The sequence below is a fragment of the Elgaria multicarinata genome, chromosome 7 (genome assembly GCF_023053635.1).
Source record: "Elgaria multicarinata webbii isolate HBS135686 ecotype San Diego chromosome 7, rElgMul1.1.pri, whole genome shotgun sequence".
NCBI lineage: Eukaryota > Metazoa > Chordata > Lepidosauria > Squamata > Anguidae > Elgaria > Elgaria multicarinata.
In genome coordinates, this window is record NC_086177.1 from 116,706,560 (window position 1) to 116,724,714 (window position 18,155).

At 54.2% G+C, this 18,155-nt stretch overlaps 1 protein-coding gene across 1 annotated transcript in view; it reads left to right on the forward strand.

Moving 5' to 3' along the window:
* Positions 1 to 18,155, forward strand: part of SCRIB (scribble planar cell polarity protein) — a 71,968-nt gene that overhangs the window by 6,018 nt on the left and 47,795 nt on the right. Inside the window, exons 2-10 of the mRNA XM_063131394.1 lie at positions 10,888 to 11,005; positions 12,331 to 12,409; positions 12,834 to 12,923; positions 13,061 to 13,117; positions 13,404 to 13,467; positions 13,803 to 13,877; positions 15,153 to 15,297; positions 16,957 to 17,075; positions 17,250 to 17,449. Of these exons, the coding sequence (XP_062987464.1) occupies positions 10,888 to 11,005; positions 12,331 to 12,409; positions 12,834 to 12,923; positions 13,061 to 13,117; positions 13,404 to 13,467; positions 13,803 to 13,877; positions 15,153 to 15,297; positions 16,957 to 17,075; positions 17,250 to 17,449 (947 nt within the window). The remainder of the gene's footprint in view (positions 1 to 10,887; positions 11,006 to 12,330; positions 12,410 to 12,833; positions 12,924 to 13,060; positions 13,118 to 13,403; positions 13,468 to 13,802; positions 13,878 to 15,152; positions 15,298 to 16,956; positions 17,076 to 17,249; positions 17,450 to 18,155) is intronic.

An 18,155-nucleotide genomic window follows, 5' to 3' on the forward strand; every position in this document is an offset into this window, starting at 1 on the left:
TGGCTTTTAAAAAAAGCAAATAAAGGGGAGACATGATAGGTGCACAAAACCTTTCACTGTTATGGAGGAGGCAAATAGGGAGCAGTGTCTTTTCCTCATGTTGCTAGAACCCAATGGGGTCATCGGATGAAGATGAATGGTGGAAGAAACAGGATAGATAAGAGGAAGGACTTCTTCACACAGTGTGTCGTTGAGATGTGGAATCTGCTACCACAAGCTCATAAAATCATAGAACTGTGGAATTGGAAGGGACCACAAGGATCATCTAGTCCACCCTCTGCAATGTGCAGGAAAACTAATTAAGCCATCCTTGAGAGGTGGCTGTCCAGCCTCTTAGAAAGCTCCAGAGATGGAGGACCCACAATCTCTGTAGGGAGACTCTTCCACTGTTGTACAAATCTCACTGTCAGGAAGTTTTTCCTTATATTTAATCAAAATCTGGGTAGCTGCAACTTATACCCATTATTTTGGCTCCTAATTTCTGTGGCTGTGGAAAATAGTTCTTGACCACCTTCCTTGTGGCACCTTTTTATGCGCCTGAACCCTGCTCACACATCTTCGCTCAGTCTCCTTTTCTCCAGACTGAGCATCCCAGGTCCCTTCAGCCTGTGCTCGTGGGGCCTGTCCTCAAGTCCCTGCATCCTCTGTGTTGCCCTCCTCTGAACCTGTCCAATGTCCTTCTGGAAATGTGCCCAGAATCATACACAATACTTCAGGTCAGGTAGTGATGGCCACCAATTCAGATGGTATAGACAGTGCCACATTTTCATTTTGCATTGAAAAAACGTTCTGATGCCCTAGAAATCCAGTTTAGCATGTTTATTTTATTTGTATTTAGTAAACAAAGCTAAACTAATGTGCCTCATTTTAATTTGTTGTCCCAATACATTACAAGATCTGACGTGAAGTCTATGAAGGAAAAGATTAAAGCACACTTAATGTGATTTAAATGTTATATTTTGTAGAAATGTTATTGGAATACTTGTAAAAATGTAAAGACAGTAGCATGTACTTTGCTTACACTTCTCTCGGTCAGGATTCTGTTCCCAGAGGGGTGGGCCAGATGCCCCAATGGGCAAGACATGAATGCCACCAGGGATAATCACCTGGAGAGCATTAATTACAACTTTAAAACTGCCAAGCTTGTGTAACGCTGTATTTGCAATTGTCATTCATTCATTCATTCATTTTTACTAATGAACATACGAAACGGGGAAAAATTCCATGGAAAAATAAAGCACTAGTGAATTTCCTGGAAAATTCTCCGATCCAGGTCACTGGCCTGCCTTAATTGCAGCGGACAAGCTTGGTCATCCCTGGCGGAGGGAAGACTGGCAGAGGGGAAGCAAGGGAGTGTGCGGGAGAGAGGCCTCCCCTCACAGCCTGCTCCTGGTTCAACCAGCAGCCCAGCGCCTCAAAGCCCCAGCGCCTCTGGTCTGCCCCTGGGGCGAGCAGGAACCCAGAGAGGGAATCTAAGGGGCGGAGATGCGTGGCAGGTGTTGAGCAGCACAGCACTCGCCTGCCCTTGGGGAGGAACTATTGGGAGGGTTGGCTGCTCCTGTTCGAGCCGAATCTCTGCCTGCCAGAGTACTGGGCACGAGCATGGATGTGGTGAGCTGCGTGCTCCAGCTCTGAATTAACGGTGAGGAAAGGCCGTGTTCTCTGTAAAGCTCTGCTCCTCGCGGGTCAGATCTAGGGTGGGTGAAGCCCCCTTCGCCCCCAGCCGGTCTGTTAGCAGCGTTGTCCTGGGCTCATCATGGCGTTTGACTTGGGTAACACCAGCCCTGCCTTGGGATTCCCGTGATGGAGCAGACTCTGCAGAGGCTGCTCTGCATTCTCCGATTCCCTTGAGCCATTCCGGCTTCAGGGCAGGTTTTGTGACCTGTGAGATAGACAAGGCGCGTGTGCTGCTTGGCCTGTTGGTATAAGAACCTAAGACGAGGCACGCTGGATCACACCAATGGCCCCTCTCATTCAGGATTCTGTTCCCAGAGTGGCGGGCAAGGCGTGAATGCTACAGTCTTGCCCATCGTATTGTATTTTGTATTTGTGTTTTTAGACGGTTGGCTGTTTTATTATGCTTTTCATGGTTTAAATTTTTGTGAACATCCCAGAGAGCTTCAGTTATTGGGTGGTATAAAAATGTAATAAATGAATAAATAATACCCTCCCACCCATGGTCTCCATCAAGCGGTGTACAGAGGCATGCTTCCTCTGATGCTGGAAGTAGCCATCAAAAGCCTTCTCCGTGGATTTGTCTAACCTCCTTTTAAAGCCATCCAAGTGGGCTTCCAGTATTATTATTATTATTATTATTTATTTATTTATATAGCACCATCAATATTAGAGCGGCAGGAAAACCTCTCCCTGGCCCATTTCTCCACACCAAAGACAACGTCGTGAGTGATAGAATGGACCTTGGTAATTTTCTGAGCTGTTCAGCTGGCTTTGGGGGAGGGAATTGCTTTGCAGTGGTTACTCTCCTACCTGCCGGGGGCAGCTGGTCTGCCCAACGTGACTTGCCCTGTATGGATCTGTTTTGTCGCCCGTGCTCTGGAGAGCAACGTAATCTCTGAATTGGTCTCGAGCCAGTCATGACTGGGTGAGGCTCAGCTGACTGATGCTGAACCCAGGCAAGACTGGTGGTGGTGGTGGTGGTGGAGGAGGAGGAGGAGGAGGAGGAGGAGGAGGATGGGACAGCTGAACGAGGAGGCAGCGTTATACATGCTCCAGATGAGCTCAGACGACCCGACTGCCCAGTATAGCTTGGGTTGCTTTGCGATGTGATGAGAGCTTGACTGTCCTAGCCTCCTTCAGCTTCCTTCAGCCGGGCCCTTGCCTGGGAAAGAAGGAAGAGCCTGTCCACCGTGATACACACCTTGATCATCTCTGGGTTTGACTGCTTCAGTGTGCTGTGCGTGGGGCTGCCCTGGAAGAATGTTTGGGTACTGCAGATTGTCCAGGATGTAGCAGCCTGGCTGTTGGCGTAAGCATTGGCTTAAAGGGTTGCAACACATCAGCCTGTAAGGAACTCATTGGGCTGAAGGTGCTTGACCATGCAATGATCTGAACGGTCTGGCACCTGGATGGGTGAAGGAGCTGCTCCTTCTGGGCTCCATGGAGGTTGTCTGATTGCAGTGGAACATGCATTTTAGAATGGATAAGAATGTATTGTATCTTGTCAGTGCGACTAGTGCTGTACGTGTGTGTCATGAGATAATTATGAGCAATGGAACACGTTCTTGGGAATGAAGGGAGGCAGCCACGGATGGGTCGGTCAAGTGCTGGAAGCAGCACGTAGCTTAACTACTCAGGGAGGCCTCCGTCCCGGTGTCCCTGGCATCCGTGGCATCGACATCATGGGGATTATAAAAGGCCAGGGTTTCATCAGTGTGGGGGAGAGATCCTGGGAGAATGAGAAACCTGCCACAGGTGCTCAGGCTGGCTTCAGCCACCGTGCCTAGGTAAATCAGAGGAACCGAGTTTTTCTATGAGACCAATATGCTTGCGAATCTCTTCATTGTACTTGCAGTGATCGTAACTTGTGTGCATTTCGGAATGTTTGCGATCTGCCTCATCTTAGCTAAAGCTTGTTATTCTCTTAGACTGTTTCAGCAATAAGTATATATTCGTTGATACCGTATTTGTGTTGTCTGCCTTGAGAGAAGTCTCAGGGACCGCTACCCATAGACATTAGTTCTTGGAGCCCAAAACACTCAGTCAAGATTTATATCTCTTATCCCGGGGTGGGCTCTGTGCTTTAATACTGCCTTTGTGTTCTCGCTCGATCTGCTGAATCTCAGAGACACCCGTTCAAGTTTGGGAAACACGCTAGTCGGATGGAGCGAGGAGCAGTTACTGGTCTCATGGTGAGGTGCTGCGGTGGGTTTGCCAGAACCACGGTGACCGGCTTCTGGTTTTGGGAGCCTTCCCTGTGGGGCTCCCTTTCGAGGAAGATCCATCTGCCTGACTTTTATGGCTGATGTTGGCAGTCCTGAAATCTGGCTCAGTGCTTAGTCTTAGATTTAGATCTTTTATTGTGTTTTAATTACTTCTGTGGTGAAATTTAAAGTGTGTGTGGCTTTGGTAGCCAATTGTGGCATGAAAATCGAATTGTGGTTCATTCATCCACTTAGGAGACAGTCTTTTGGAGTTGGCCTGTTGCCTGCTTGTGGTTCGGTCATCCCCAATAATGTGGAAACTTTGTGATACTTTTCTTGATGCAGACAAGGCAGAAGGGCCTCCCTCCGAACATGGAAACCGAGTAGCCACAACGGGTTCCATTTCCTCTCCTCTCCCAGCAGGCCCCATTTGGGGGTGGGGGGGTTTCAGCAGCTAAATAAGAGTTTGATCTCAGTCACATCTGTATTAAAGGGACCAGGAAAGATTAGGATGGAACAACAGTTTCCCTGGCTGACAGTTTAAAACCTGCCCATTGAATCATCTCACCACCACCACCATGAAAATTGCAGTTCTAGAGGAGGCTTTGGGTCAAATCCTGATGGAGCAGAGGGAAGAAGACAATATCTAATGCGGGCTCAAGCTGTTTCGGTTTTTCTATGGCAAAGCAAGCACTTGGCGTGATTTCTGAAAGGCCGGTGGAAGCCATGGCAGTGACTGCAGTGCTCCCAGCACCTTGCCTGGAGGCTGGCCTGGGGGCTTTGAGAAGAGCACTTCCCCCACGCGTGGCCTCCAGAGTGAGCCCGCCTGATGTGGACAGGTGACAGGTGAAAGGCAGGACTTCTTCACCCGCAAGATGTCACGATGACCATCACTGTGGATGGCTTCAAAAGGGGGTTGAACAAAGTCATAGAGGAGGAGTATCCATGGCTACTCGCCCTGATGGCTATCTGCTACCTCCAGCATCAGAGGCATTCAGCCCATGTACACCAGTTGCAGGGGAACATGGGTGGGGCAGCGGTGTTGCCCTCATGTCCTGCTGGCGGGTTTCCTCCCCCTGTGCAGCTGATTGGCCACTGTGTGAACAGGTGCTGAGACTGGATGGACCCTCGGTCTGATCCAGACTCAGGGCTCTTCTGTTGTTCTTCCGGCTGCCCCCCCGCCCTCAGGGGGTTAAACAACACGATCTCCAAAGGGCACCTCCAACCCTTAAGTGCACTGGTTGCCCCTGAGAACCTGTAATCCTGTCAACTCCCCTGGAATCTTTGACGGGGGTCTGTCCATTGCCAACACATCACTCAGTGGATGCTGCTGCTAGGGGCCCGCTGCAAGCAAAGCTTGTGTGTCCGTCCCCCCCCCCCCCCAAGCCCAGATTGTGCCCACGGCCCTTCCTTTGTTTAGCCTGGGGCCCTCTGCTCCGCGCCCCCCACCCCCACTCGACAGAGCCACAGCCCACCTTGTAAGGGCGGGCATGGGGCTCCTTCCCCTATTATTATTATTATTATTATTATTATTTATTTATTTATTTATATAGCACCATCAGTGTACATGGTGCTGTACAGAGTAAAACAGTAAATAGCAAGACCCTGCCGCATAGGCTTACAATCTAATAAAATCATAGTAAAACAATAAGGAGGGGAAGAGAATGCAAACAGGTACAGGGTAGGGTAAGCAGGCACAGGGTAGGGTAAAACTAACAGTAGAAAGTAACAGTAGAAGTCTGCACAACATCAAGTTTTAAAAGCTTTAGGAAAAAGAAAAGTTTTTAGTTGAGCTTTAAAAGCTGCGGTTGAACTTGTAGTTCTCAAATGTTCTGGAAGAGCATTCCAGGCGTAAGGGGCAGCAGAAGAGAATGGACGAAGCTGAACAAGGGAAGTAGATGCCCTTGGGCAGGCGAGAAACATGGCATCAGAGGAGCGAAGAGCACGAGCGGGGTAATAGTGTGAGATGAGAGAGGAGAGATAGGAAGGAGCTAGACCGTGAAAAGCTTTGAAGGTTAACAGGAGAAGTTTATATTGGATTCTGAAGTGAATTGGAAGCCAATGAAGAGATTTCAGAAGCGGAGTAACATGGTCGGAGCGGCGAGCCAAGAAGATGATCTTTGCGGCAGAGTGGTGAACAGAAACCAACGGACTGATGTGAGAAGAAGGAAGGCCAGAGAGAAGAAGGTTGCAGTAGTCCAACCGTGAAATAACCAGTGCATGAACAAGCGTTTTGGCAGAAGAGACAGACAAAAATGATCGAATCCTGGCAATATTATACAGGAAAAATCGACAAGATTTAGCTACTGCCTCAATATGAGGAATAAAGGAGAGCGAGGAGTCGAATATAAAGCCAAGGCTACGAGCTTCCTTGACCGGAGTAAGCGTAACATCATTGACAGTAAGAGAGAATGAGAGATGAGGAGAAGGTTTAGGAGGAAAAACAAGCAATTCAGTCTTTGCCATGTTAAGTTTCAAGCGACGATGAAGCAGCCAAGCTGAGATATCTGAAAGACATGCCGAGATACGATCGTGAACATCAGGAGAAAGTTCCGGAGATGACAGATATAGTTGTGTATCATCGGCGTACAGATGATATTGGAGGCCATGAGATTGAATAAGCTTGCCCAAGGGCAACATGTATAAGGAAAACAACAACCGGCCAAGCACCGAGCCTTGCGGAACCCCTACTGAAAGGGGAAAGGAGGAAGACGAGCTGCCATTAGTCAACACGCTGAAAGAGCGACCCGCTAGATAGGAGGCAAACCAGTTATAGACAGAGCCACAAAATCCAAGGTCATGAAGGGAATCTAAGAGAAGATCATGATCAACCGTGTCAAAGGCTGCAGTTAGATCAAGGAGAATAAGAACGGAATAATGGCCTTTAGACTTGGCAGTAAGGAGATCATTGGTGATCTTAGTAAGGGCTGTTTCGGTGGAATGCAGAGGATGGAATCCAGATTGAAATGGATCCAAAGCAGAGTTACTAGAAAGAAAGTCAAGACAGCGAGAGTAGACCGCACGCTCCAGGATCTTTGAAACAAACGGCAACAAAGAGACAGGTCGGTAGTTAGACAGAGATAGCCTATCAAGAGTAGGCTATCAAGTCCCCTACCCAGTGGACTTCATCCTGCTGCTTTCTGCGTGGCTTTCAGCTGCTGGGGCCTCCCTGGGCAACTCTGCACGTGTGCAGAGGCCTGTTCCAGCTGGGAAGGGAAGCCCACGGGCGGCTGAGTGGGCTCTGAGAGGCTGGGGGCTGGAGCCAGCTGCAGGAGGTGGGGGGCTCTGGCTCCGGACTGTGGTGGGAGCAGGAGGCCCGTGCTCCCTCCCAAGGCGGCCGAGGGAGCCTCCTCCTCCTCCTCCTCTTCCTCCTCCTCTAGCTGTGGGCCTGGGGTGCGAGTGTCGCTCCTGTGCCTGATGGTGAGCAGGCCACAAGGACCGGGCTGCAGTGGGGCTTGGCTCGCGTTGCTGCAGCGTGGCTTCCGTCACGCTGTTGCATCATTGCTCCCCCTCCCTCCCTTTGTCTCTCCCCACCGTCAGAAAGGACACGGTCTGCTGACACGGTCTGCTTGGGGTCCCCCGTGTCCTCCGGTCAAGACTGCCTGCCTCCCCCCCTCACTCTAGGGAGGGGCCTGGCATGGCGGAGGGGCCTGGCGAGAGGACAGAGCGGGGGAGGGCCACGCCCCCCAGCCCCCCTTGCAGGGTGGAACCTGCGTTGCATTGTTGGTGCCGCACTGGGGTCCCTGGGGGGCCATCACGGGGCTGGAGGGCCTCTGCTGGCGTCCTGGAGCTCCACGGCCCGTCCTCCTTCCGTGGCTGCTTGGAGCCGAGGCCCCGTCTGTGCCCACCTCGGTGCTGCGCCCCCCTTCCCCCTAACCCGGCATTTGATGGCATCCGTGGTGCTACTTAGAGAGATGTGAAGGCCTGGGGAAAATCAGGTTGCAAGGGAGGAAAATACATATTTTTTTCCTATTGACTGTGTTTTTTTGGGGGGGGGTTCCCAAAAAATTGGAAAAATTGCACAGCTTTGGGTTATGAAATATTCCCTTTTAGAATTCAAGACAAACGTATTTATATATGGTTACCCAGCCATTATTCCACCCTCACCCCATCATGATTTCTAAAAACTATGTAATAAGGACACTTTTATAGAAGGACTAGATATGTAAAATGTCTGGAAATAACTAAGCCATGGATGCGAGGGTGGGGGAACATTTCTTTAATTGTCTCTGTAAGAATCCCAGCGTAGTTAGTTCTTTCATTACTTATTAAAATTATTGATCTAAAGTGTATTTTACTGATAGAAATTTTTTGCTCAGTGTCCCAACGTGTGAGTAGAGCCACCACTGGGCGTTCTTGACAGTAAATGCACGTTCTCGACAGTTGGGGTTTTGTTCTTTAGATTCCTGCGTTTCTGATGCTGTATCAGTAATCTAATCTTTTTCTAATTTATTCAGATAATAATTACAAATTTACTAATCGAGTTTACTTTTAAAGTCTTAAGTAATAATAAGAATAATTTTATGAGCAAACTAAGTTGTACATCAAATAAATTTTTAAACAGAAAAGCTGGTGTGTGTGTTTTTAGCCCATGATGGCTTATTTAGCCAAAACAACCCACTCTGATAACCAACGGTCTGTGGAGTGGGCTATATAACCCATCGTAGGTTATCGTGTCGTGTGGTGGTCATCGAGGATTATTTTGGCTGACTACAGAGCTGGGCAGCAGGAGCAGTCAAAACAGCTGCCACTCTCGTCTCCTCTGGCTTACTGCTCAGGAATGCAGGCAGGCTATGAGGTTTGGGATTTCTGCTCCTCTGGAGTAAATGTGCACGGGTTTGATGGTGGATTGGGTGTCTTCTGATTAGGGGAGAGGCAGTGTGTGGAGTTTGGTCCTGATCCTGCAAACCTACAAGGTTTTTTAGCCGTTTCCCCCTTTTGGGGGGGCACTTGGGATTTCTGCTCCTCTAGAGTAAATGTGCAGGAGTTTGATGGTGGATTGGGTGCCTCCTGACTGGGGGAGGCAGGCTGGGTATGACATTTTGTCCTGACCCTGCGAACGTCCAGTGCTTCAGAGGTGAAACAGCGTCACCACCCGGGTGGGACCGGAGGCGGTGGATGGGGAGAGTCAAGTGACAGACCGTAGCTTTAATAAGCGACTCACAGTAGCCTTATTAGTCCACTCATGTGATAGGGGATCGTGGGCTGTTGTGAGTAGCTTATTAACCCATCGTGGGCTATTGTGACGTCTGAACGCAGCCATGGTGGCTTTCTCGGCACTCGGTGAAGGCCCTGTCATTCTACCAGCCTTTTAATTCTTCAGTTTCAAAAGTGGTGTGTGTGTGTGTGTGTGTGAGTGAGTGAGTGAGTGTGTATTTTATGGTTTTAATCTTACTTCATGAACTGTCCAGAGATAATTGACAATTGAATGGTATACCAATGAAGCTAATAAATAAATGCAGCAATCCGGACGGTTGTTGGGAATGGGCTGGGTGAAGGCAAAGCCGCCTTGAAACGCCTTCCTGCGCCCGAGGCCGAAGGGCTGTGAGTTGGGGATACCTCTGCTCGTGCATACGGCCTTCGCCCCCACTTCTTACTCCGGTTTGTCGCTCAGACGTGCTCTTGCATCTGCTGCTGATCCTGGGTGCTCTGTGGCACCAGTGGCTGAGAGAACCGTGTACCAGTGGCACTCTTCCCTAGGGAGAAGCAACGTGGCCACAGGAAAGACGCCCAGAAGTGATTCAGTTTTTTTAATGTATTTCTTTGATGACGTTTTTATCCCTTCAGTCTTTCAAGCAGCTTCCCCTATGGTTTTCTCTCCCCTGCCCCCATCCGTCCTCACAACGATCCTGTGAAGTTGGTTAGGGGGCCCTGGTCCGAGTCCGGCATTCTGTCACCCCCATAGCACAGTGGTTCCCTGGGCTGCACGGAGCAGGCAGTACTCTGGCATCCGTCATCTCTGAAGCCCCAGTGCGGCCTGGCTGCTGACAGTGGCTGTGTGGGGCAGACCCCAGGGGTGTGGCCATGTGCAAAGGCAGCTCTTGCGCATAGAGACTTTGGGGGCTTTATTGGCACTCGCTGGGGGCTGCCGTTTTTGGCCAATTTGGATTGGTCTTGTCGCCTCTGCGTGGTACGGTGGGCCACGGGTACACTGTTGGCCAGGGGCCCTGACTGTGTGTGTGTGTGGAGGGGTGTCACCGGTTTAGTCTGTGCCGCAAAGGGTCTTGAGCCCGTTCCTTCCGGGCGAAGCTTCCACGGACCCTTGTCCACTTCCTCAGGCCTTTCAGTATCCGTGGAAGCTGCTGCCAGGGCAAACGTGTCCATCTTTAAGGGGCCACAAGACACTTGGCTGTTTCAATAAGTGGCGCGTGAAGAGCCAGGAACTCCAGTGGCTGGGGGTGGCAGCATGTGCCCCCTTTGTGTCAGGAGGGAGGGGGCACTGAGCCTCCCCAGTGGAGATAAGGTCATGGTGTCCCTGCCCAGGCGGGCTCCGTGTCTCCCACCTGCCCAGCCGGGGGGGGGGCAGGGGGCTCCCCTGGCATCAGGCTGGCAAGGGCAGGGCTACTGTTGTGGCAGCACGTGCCTGCTTTGTGTTGGGAGGGGGGTGCTGAGCCCCTCTCCCTGTTGGTGCAAGGGCACCTCCCCTGCGGCTGCCGTCTCCGGGTCTTTTCAGGCCACCGTTCAGCCCCTGCTGGAGGGGCTTCTCCCCCTCCCCCCCCCCCGCTGGAGGGGCTTCTCCTCCTCCGCCCCCACTGGAGGGGCTTCTCCTCCTCCGCCCCCACTTGCCACCCCCATGGTCAGGCCCTGGCTGCTGTTCAGAGAGGGCCAAGCGCCGTGTTCCCGTGGCCACGCTCCTCTGCACTTGCTGTTGGATCCGGCTCTGGTCCGGAGGGGAGGTTCCTGGCCTGCCTTTGAAGTGGGGGCTGGGCGGGGGCAGAGGTCGCCTTGCTGGTGGACCCAGGCTCACGTGGGGCTGCCTTCTCCCCCCTCCCCCTCCCCCCCGCAGCCTTTCTTCCGACTTCTGAACCTGCGCAAGCTGGGCCTGAGCGACAATGAGATCCAGCGCCTCCCTCCCGAGGTGGCCAACTTCATGCAACTGGTGGAGCTGGACATCTCCCGCAACGGTAGGTGGACGCCGTCGCTGCGTGGCATGCACGCGTGTTATGCTCCTTGCTCTGCAACGGCGCTCCTGTGCCGAGAGTGGAGCGCACCAGAAGAGCCCTGAGGTTGGATCAGGCCTGAGGATCACCCTCTTCTCACAGAAGCCCTCCAGGGGAGCACGAGTGCCCAGCGCCCTGGAGGCAGCATTGAGCCCTGGCTGGCCTCCTCTGCCAGGGAAGGAGCGCACAGCGACAGAACTGAGCCCTGGCACCAGGACTGGGCCGCTGGGACCCCAGGCCGTCTCCCTGTCTCCTGGCACCGGCAGCGTCCAGCTCTGCAGCGGCGCCTGTCACTGCTCCAGGGTGGCATCATAGGACCGTCCAGTTGGGAAGGGCCGTCCAGCCCAGAGCAGCTCCCCTTACCCTACGCCTGGACCCCCCAAGAGCTCCTGGGCCACCTGCCCCCTCCTCGCTAGACCCACAGGCCTGGCCCAGGCAGCCCCACGTTTCGTCTCCAGGGTTGGACCGGCACCCTTCCAGGCACACCTGCCCACTCCAGCCCAGGGCTCCCCCACCCCCGGTGAATTCAGCCTCACATTGTGGTAGTTCATCGAATTCTCAAGTCGGAAGGGGCCGCCGAGGCCATCGGACCCAGCTCCCCTGCGCAGCGCAGGAATCCAGCTGAAAGCATCCCTGGCAGGTGGCTGCCCAATGCCCAGTCCCTGCTGGGAGACCCCCGGTGATGGGTAGCCCACGACCTCTGTAGGCTGTTGGTTCCTTTGGGTGTAGGTCTTGGTCCAGCCCCCTTTGTGGAAGGAGCTGCCTTAGGCCCAGTCCGGCTTCTTTGGCCCCCAGCCCTGGAGGGGCAGCTGTGGCTTGGGGCAGTGATGGTTCTCCCACGAGTGCCCAGCTGCTGCCTTCCCCTGCCTTCGTTTTCCCGCTCGTCCTCCAAGGAAGAAGGAGCTCGGGGGGGGGGTGGGTGGGGGGAGAGGAGAGGTGTGGTGGGTGGGTTTCGGCCTGTCCTCGTCCTCCCAGCACTCCTTGGAGACAGACTCAGCTACGACCACCCAGTGAGCGTCACAGCAATGGCCGAGCAGGGATTTGAACCCAGGTCTTCCTTCGTCACCCCCCGGTGCTTCGTTTGTGACTCCCCATTGGCAGCCAGGAATCGGGAGCCCCCGCGAGGGAGGAGGGGGCAGGCAGGGGGCCTCTTCCTAAGCCTGTCTCGGTGGGGCGGGGGTGAGGGAGTTGCGTTGTCTTGAGTGGGTCTCGGTCCCTTGAGGACTAGCACCTCTGCCGGTGGAACCTCATTCCCCTCCCCCCACCCCCGCTTTCTCGCCCTGCTCCAGACATTCCTGAGATCCCCGAGAGCATCAAATTCTGCAAGTCCCTGGAGATCGCGGACTTCAGCGGGAACCCCTTGTCCAGGTACTGGGGCAGTGGGAGGATGGAGGAGGGGGCGCTGCTGCCCACCTGTGGGCCGGCAGGGTGAGCCCCAACCCCCACACGAAGGCCAAAGGCAGGCCCTGGGGGCACTCTCGGCTGCCCTATGGAAGCCTCCTCCCCCTATGGATGTGTGGCGCGTGCACGGTGCCACGCTCACATGAAGTGGCTCATTCCAGGAGAGTCCCTGGGGTAGCCTCCTTCCCCCGCGGTGCCCCGGGTCTCTGCCCCTTCTGGCCTTTACGGGGCTGAGGCCGGCTGGCCCGCATGGCCAGTTGCCCCCGCGGCTCCTGGAGGCTGTGGGATGCCAGGAGCTGTGAGTCCTCGGGGCAGGCGGCGAGCAGGCTGAGAGACGGCGGCCGACAGGCAGAGGCCTCCGCCACTGAGCGTGTCTTCATGGTCCCCCCAGGCTTCCCGAGGGCTTCACGCAACTGCGCAGCCTGGGCCACCTGGCCTTGAATGACGTCTCCTTGCAGAGCCTGCCCAACGACATTGGCAAGTGAGTCAGGCGGGCCGAGGCCTGGGATCGGGGTGGGGGGGGAGAGGTTGGGGTGCTGGCCGGCTCTCCCCAACTCCTGGTCGGCCATCCCCCTCCCTCCCTCCACGCAGGTAAAACGGCCTTTCCTTCTCTTGCAGTCTGGCCAACCTGGTGACCCTGGAGCTTCGCGAGAACCTGCTGAAGTCCCTCCCTGCGTGAGTGTCGGCAAGCCCCTGGCCGGTCTGTGGGGTGCATCCCGACCTCTGAGGGGTGGAGATGTGGAGGGGCTCCAGCATTTGTAGAGGGGGGGCAGGCATCCTGCTTGCTGCCCCCTCCGCGTTAAGTCTCTCCTAGGACCGCTGTGGGTGGCTTGAGGGGGGCAATGGGGCGAGGGGGGGGATGCTAATTCTTGGACCACTTGCCCCCACACCACCTCTTTGTGTGTGGGGGGGGCAGGCGGGCCTCCAGCCCCACTGACCGGACTTCTTCTCTGGCTTGCAGTTCTCTTTCATTCCTGGTCAAATTAGAGCAGCTGGACCTGGGGGGCAACGACCTGGAAGTGCTGGTGAGCGAGCGAGTGAGCGTGCGCTGGGGTGGGTGGGTGGGTGGGTGGGGGCTCCTTCTGGTGAACACGTGGCTGGTCTCCGCTCCTTCGGGGCCCACGGTTGCCCAGGGGCTCTCTGGGTCTTCCTTCCTTCCTCCAAGGGGCTGGAGCCCCCCGCTGCTGGCCTGCTTCCTCTCCTCTCCCGCCAAGCCCCCTTAGCAGCCCGTTCTGGGTTGGAGGGAGGGCCTTGGCGGAGGCAGCCGGCTTGGGGGGCCCAGTGCAGCCCTGGCTGGGCGGAGCAGGCAGAGCAGCGGCGGAGGCCTCCCCGGTGACGGCCTGATCCTTCTCCTTGGCAGCCGGACACGCTGGGCGCCCTGCCGAACCTGCGGGAGCTGTGGCTTGACCGGAACCAGCTTCCAGCGTTGCCCCCGGTGAGTATTTGATGGAGCAGGATGCAGGTTGCCATATTTAGGCATTTAAAAAAGAAAGGGGGGGGGGTCTTCTGAATTTTCAGATTGGTTTACATCAGAATGTAAAGGAAAATGGACCAATGATGATCCGTAATCTAGAGAACTGAATCTATTATGCACATAGCTCCAGTGATTCAGTTACATGCTAGCAAAGTAGAACCATAGAATAGCAGAGTTGGAAGGGGCCTCTCAGTGCAGGAACCCACCCTAAAGCAGACCTGACAGACGGCTGTCCAGCGGCCTCTTGAAGGCCTCGAGTGTGGGAGAGCCCACAACCTCCCTAGGTAACTGGTTCCATGCTCATACTGCTCTAACGGTCAGGAAGTTTTTCCTGAAGTCCAGCCAGAATCTGGCTTCCTTTAACTTAAGCCCGTTATTCCGTGTCCTGTACTCTGGGATGATCGAGAAGAGATCCTGGCCCTCCTCTGTGTGACAACCTTTGAAGTATTTGAAGAGTGCTATCATGTCTCCCCTCAATCTTCTCTTCTCAAGGCTAAACATGCCCAGTTCTTTCAGTCTCTCTTCATAGGGCTTTGTTTCCAGACCCCTGATCATCCTGGTTGCCCTCCTCTGAACACGCTCCAGCTTGTCTGCGTCCTTCTTGAATTGTAGAGCCCAGAACTGGATGCAGTACTCAAGATGAGGCCTAACTAGGGTCAAATAGAGAGGAACCAGGACCTCACACGATTTGGAAGCTATAATTCCATTGATGCAGCCCAAAATAGCATTTGCTTTTTTTGCAGCCACATCGCACTGTTGGCTCATATTCAGCTTCTGATCTACAACAAGACAGATGTGGGGCCTGATCTGAGACAAGGTGGCATCCCCCATCTTGTAACTGTGCATTTGGTTTCTCTTTCCTAGGTGTAGAACTTGGCATTTATCCCTATTAAATTTCATTCTGTTGTTTTCAGCCCAGCGCTCCAGCCCAATTACTTTCATGCATTGTCATAACCCACCAGACCAAAGCGTGGCGGAGGGGGCTTCTCTGTATGAGAGCCACCTCCGTGAAAGCTGTAAAGGGGTTTGATTTGGCTTGGCCTGGCCTGTCAAAGGCCGTTGTTTAAAAAGGGCAGGCAGCACAGGAGGGCCCACGGAGGAGGCTTTCGAAAGGGCAAAGGAAGGGCCAGAGGTGCCCGTCAGGAGGGTGGATCCCCCCCTGCACTACGCAGGAAGCGCTGCTGGGCTGCTCTGAGGTGCAGCCATTCAGTACTTCGCCCCCCCCTCCCCTGGCAGGAGCTGGGCAATTTGCGCCGCCTGGTCTGTCTCGACGTCTCCGAGAACAAGCTGGAGCAGCTGCCTGGCGAGATCAGCGGGCTGGTGGCCTTGACGGATCTGCTGCTCTCCCAGAACTTGCTGGAGTCCATTCCAGACGGCATTGGTGAGTCCGCTGGCCAGGGCTTCCGGAATTCCGGCCAGACCCCACGGAGGCGTGGGTGCTGCCTGGGTGGATGGGCTGCACGTGCTGGGGGCAGGGTGGATCCCTAGTACTTCATTTGCAACCTTCACATCCCCCCCGCCCTCGGTAACAAAGTTCTCTGCGCATAAAATCAATCAAAAGCAACTTAAAATATGACAACGGAGGAAAACTCACAATATCCCAAAGTCAAATGCACAGATTATTTTTTTTTTAAAAAAATGAGGGGCTCAGGATGCATAAGTTATTTAAGGGGGCAAATCCTGTGCATGTTTAGAGGGGGGGAAAGCCTCCCAGCCTTCCCCAGCCAGCAAAGGATCTGTGTCCTAAAAGGCCAGGATGAGCAGCGAAGTCCTTGACCTGGAGCGAGAAAGGCTGCAAGGAGTCTTCCTGAACGCCAGACGGGGCTCTCTGGGCAGGCCGTCCGTCCGTCCGTCCGTCCCACATCTGAGGGCCCTTTTGCTGTCCAGGAGTTGCATTCCTGACTTGACTTGGCAGAGGCAGTTGAAGCAGAATAAAACTGGTTGCTTTGAAAGGGGGAGGGATGAAATAAAACCAGCCATAAAATGACCCCAAACACGATGTGTTTTTCTTCTTTTTAAAAATAGCAACTTTAAAAACATGCAAAACATTAAAAGTATATTGAGTTTAAGGCTGCTTTTTTGAAGGCAGTGAAGAATCATAGAATCATAGAATAGTAGAGTTGGAAGAGGCCTACAAGGCCATCAAGTCCAACCCCCTGCTCAAGGCAGGAATCCACCCTAAAGCATCCCTGACAGATGCTTGTCCAGCTGCCTCTTGAAGGCCTCTAGTGTGGGAGAGCCCACAACCTCCCTAGGTCACTGGTTCCATTGTCGTACTGCTCTAACAGTCAGGAAGTTTTTCCTGATGTCCATCTGGAATCTGGCTTCCTTTAACTTGAGCCCGTTATTCCGTGTCCTGCACTCTGGGAGGATGGAGAAGAGATCCTGGCCCTCCTCTGTGGGACAACCTTTTAAGTATCTTGGGCAAAGTGTCTGTCTTTGAGGGCAAGCGTGATACACCCGGCGCAAGAGACCGGGCCCTGTAATAGGGCTGCTGTTGGCTTGGTCCTGCAAGCCAGGGGCTGTCCAGCCGTAACGGACGTGGGGCTACCCCCACCCCCCCACCCCACCCCCAGCTTCAGGAGACGCCCTCCTGAATGGACCCCGTCCACTTTGCTCACCTGTGAGATGCGGGATGCTCCTGTTCGGATGTTCCTCCACAATGTGAGCCCTGCGATCTTGACCGCCTCTCAGAGCATGAAGCAAAAGTTTCCTTCTGTTGAAGATGAGCTGCTTTGCTGCCCAGTCTCTGCTCGCCATTTTTCTGATTCATGTAATAAGCAACGTCTGTGGTGTACCATGTAACCATCTCTACAGTTAGTGAAACTATTGCACTATTGAGCTGTAAATGGACAACTTTTGTTCAGGAAGCTCATGTCGTTCTCCAGTGGGAAACGTGCGATCGAAATGATTTACAGCCGCCTCTGTTTCCCCAAAGTCTCCTTGAACTCAACCGCCTGCTTCGGCTGCGGGCAGAGCCTTGCCCTCCCGCTCCCCTCTGACCCCAGCGTAGCCATTGCCTCTCTTTGCCCTTGCCCAGGCCAGCTGAAGCAGCTCTCCATCCTGAAGGTGGACCAGAACCGGCTCGTGGAGGTGACGGAAGCCATCGGGGACTGCGCAAACCTGTCAGAGCTCATCCTGACCGAGAACATGCTGCCGGTAGGTGTGCTGGCCGGCTCGGGGCTCTTCCTTGCCCTGGCAGTGGCCAGCGCGGGCGCCGTGTGCTGCCGTGTGCCAGGCTCCGTGCCTGTTGCGTGCCAGCCTTTGGCCTCCACGCCGGCTCCCTCGCCAGGGCCTGCCTCTGACGGCCTGTGGCCTCGGGTCTTTCCTCAGGCCCTGCCCAAGGCCCTGGGGAGACTGGCCACGCTAACTAACCTCAACGCGGACCGGAATCGACTGACGGCCCTTCCCGCCGAGATTGGGGGCTGCAGCAGCCTGAACGTGCTCTCCCTCCGGGACAACCGCCTGGAGTTCCTGCCCCCAGAGCTTGCCAGCACCACCGAGTTGCATGTACTGGATGTGGCGGGCAACCGGTGAGCTTGGGGCGGGGAGGGGAAGGAGAGCAGTGCCCCCCATCCCCCGCTCTGCTGAGGATCGGAGGTGCCCTTTGGCGGGTGTGTGTGTGGATCTACAACCACTAAGAGGCGTGTAGGTCAGGATATCCACGCTCTGCAGTGACCGTCCTCCTGCCCAGCTACCCAGAAGGGAGACCTCGCCCCCCTGTGCCAGTCCTGCACGTTCAACCAATTAGTCTGCCCCAAAGCGAGCTTTTGGTGCTCTGCTTGTGCTTTTAAAGAGTCAAATGGAGGGGGTTTTATTGATACGCTGGTTTTTTTTTTAAAAAAATCTTTTAATATGGTGTTCTATTCTTTATACATTTTAATACAGTGTTCTGTTCTTTTGATCTTTTACCATTCACCGCTCCAAAATCTATTCAGATGTGAAGCGGTATATAAATGCTGTAAATACATAAGCAAGGGAGAAATAAGCTCACCAACGTCCTCCTGCCAGTTCACCCCCAGAGTTGGGAACTGGCCAGAGGAAGCTGTGCTGGCGGCAAAAGGGCTCAGGTCTCCCGCTGGCTGGGAAGGAGCCGGCCCCGGGTTCAGCTCTGGCTGCTTCCAGGCAGGTGCGCTGCAGAGCTCTCCGACTGGGGCTGCCTGTCTAAAGCAGCGAGTGCAGGGGGCTGCCTCCGGTCCACGGCCTGCAGCGCCTGAAGCTCCAAGCCTGCGGGCCACA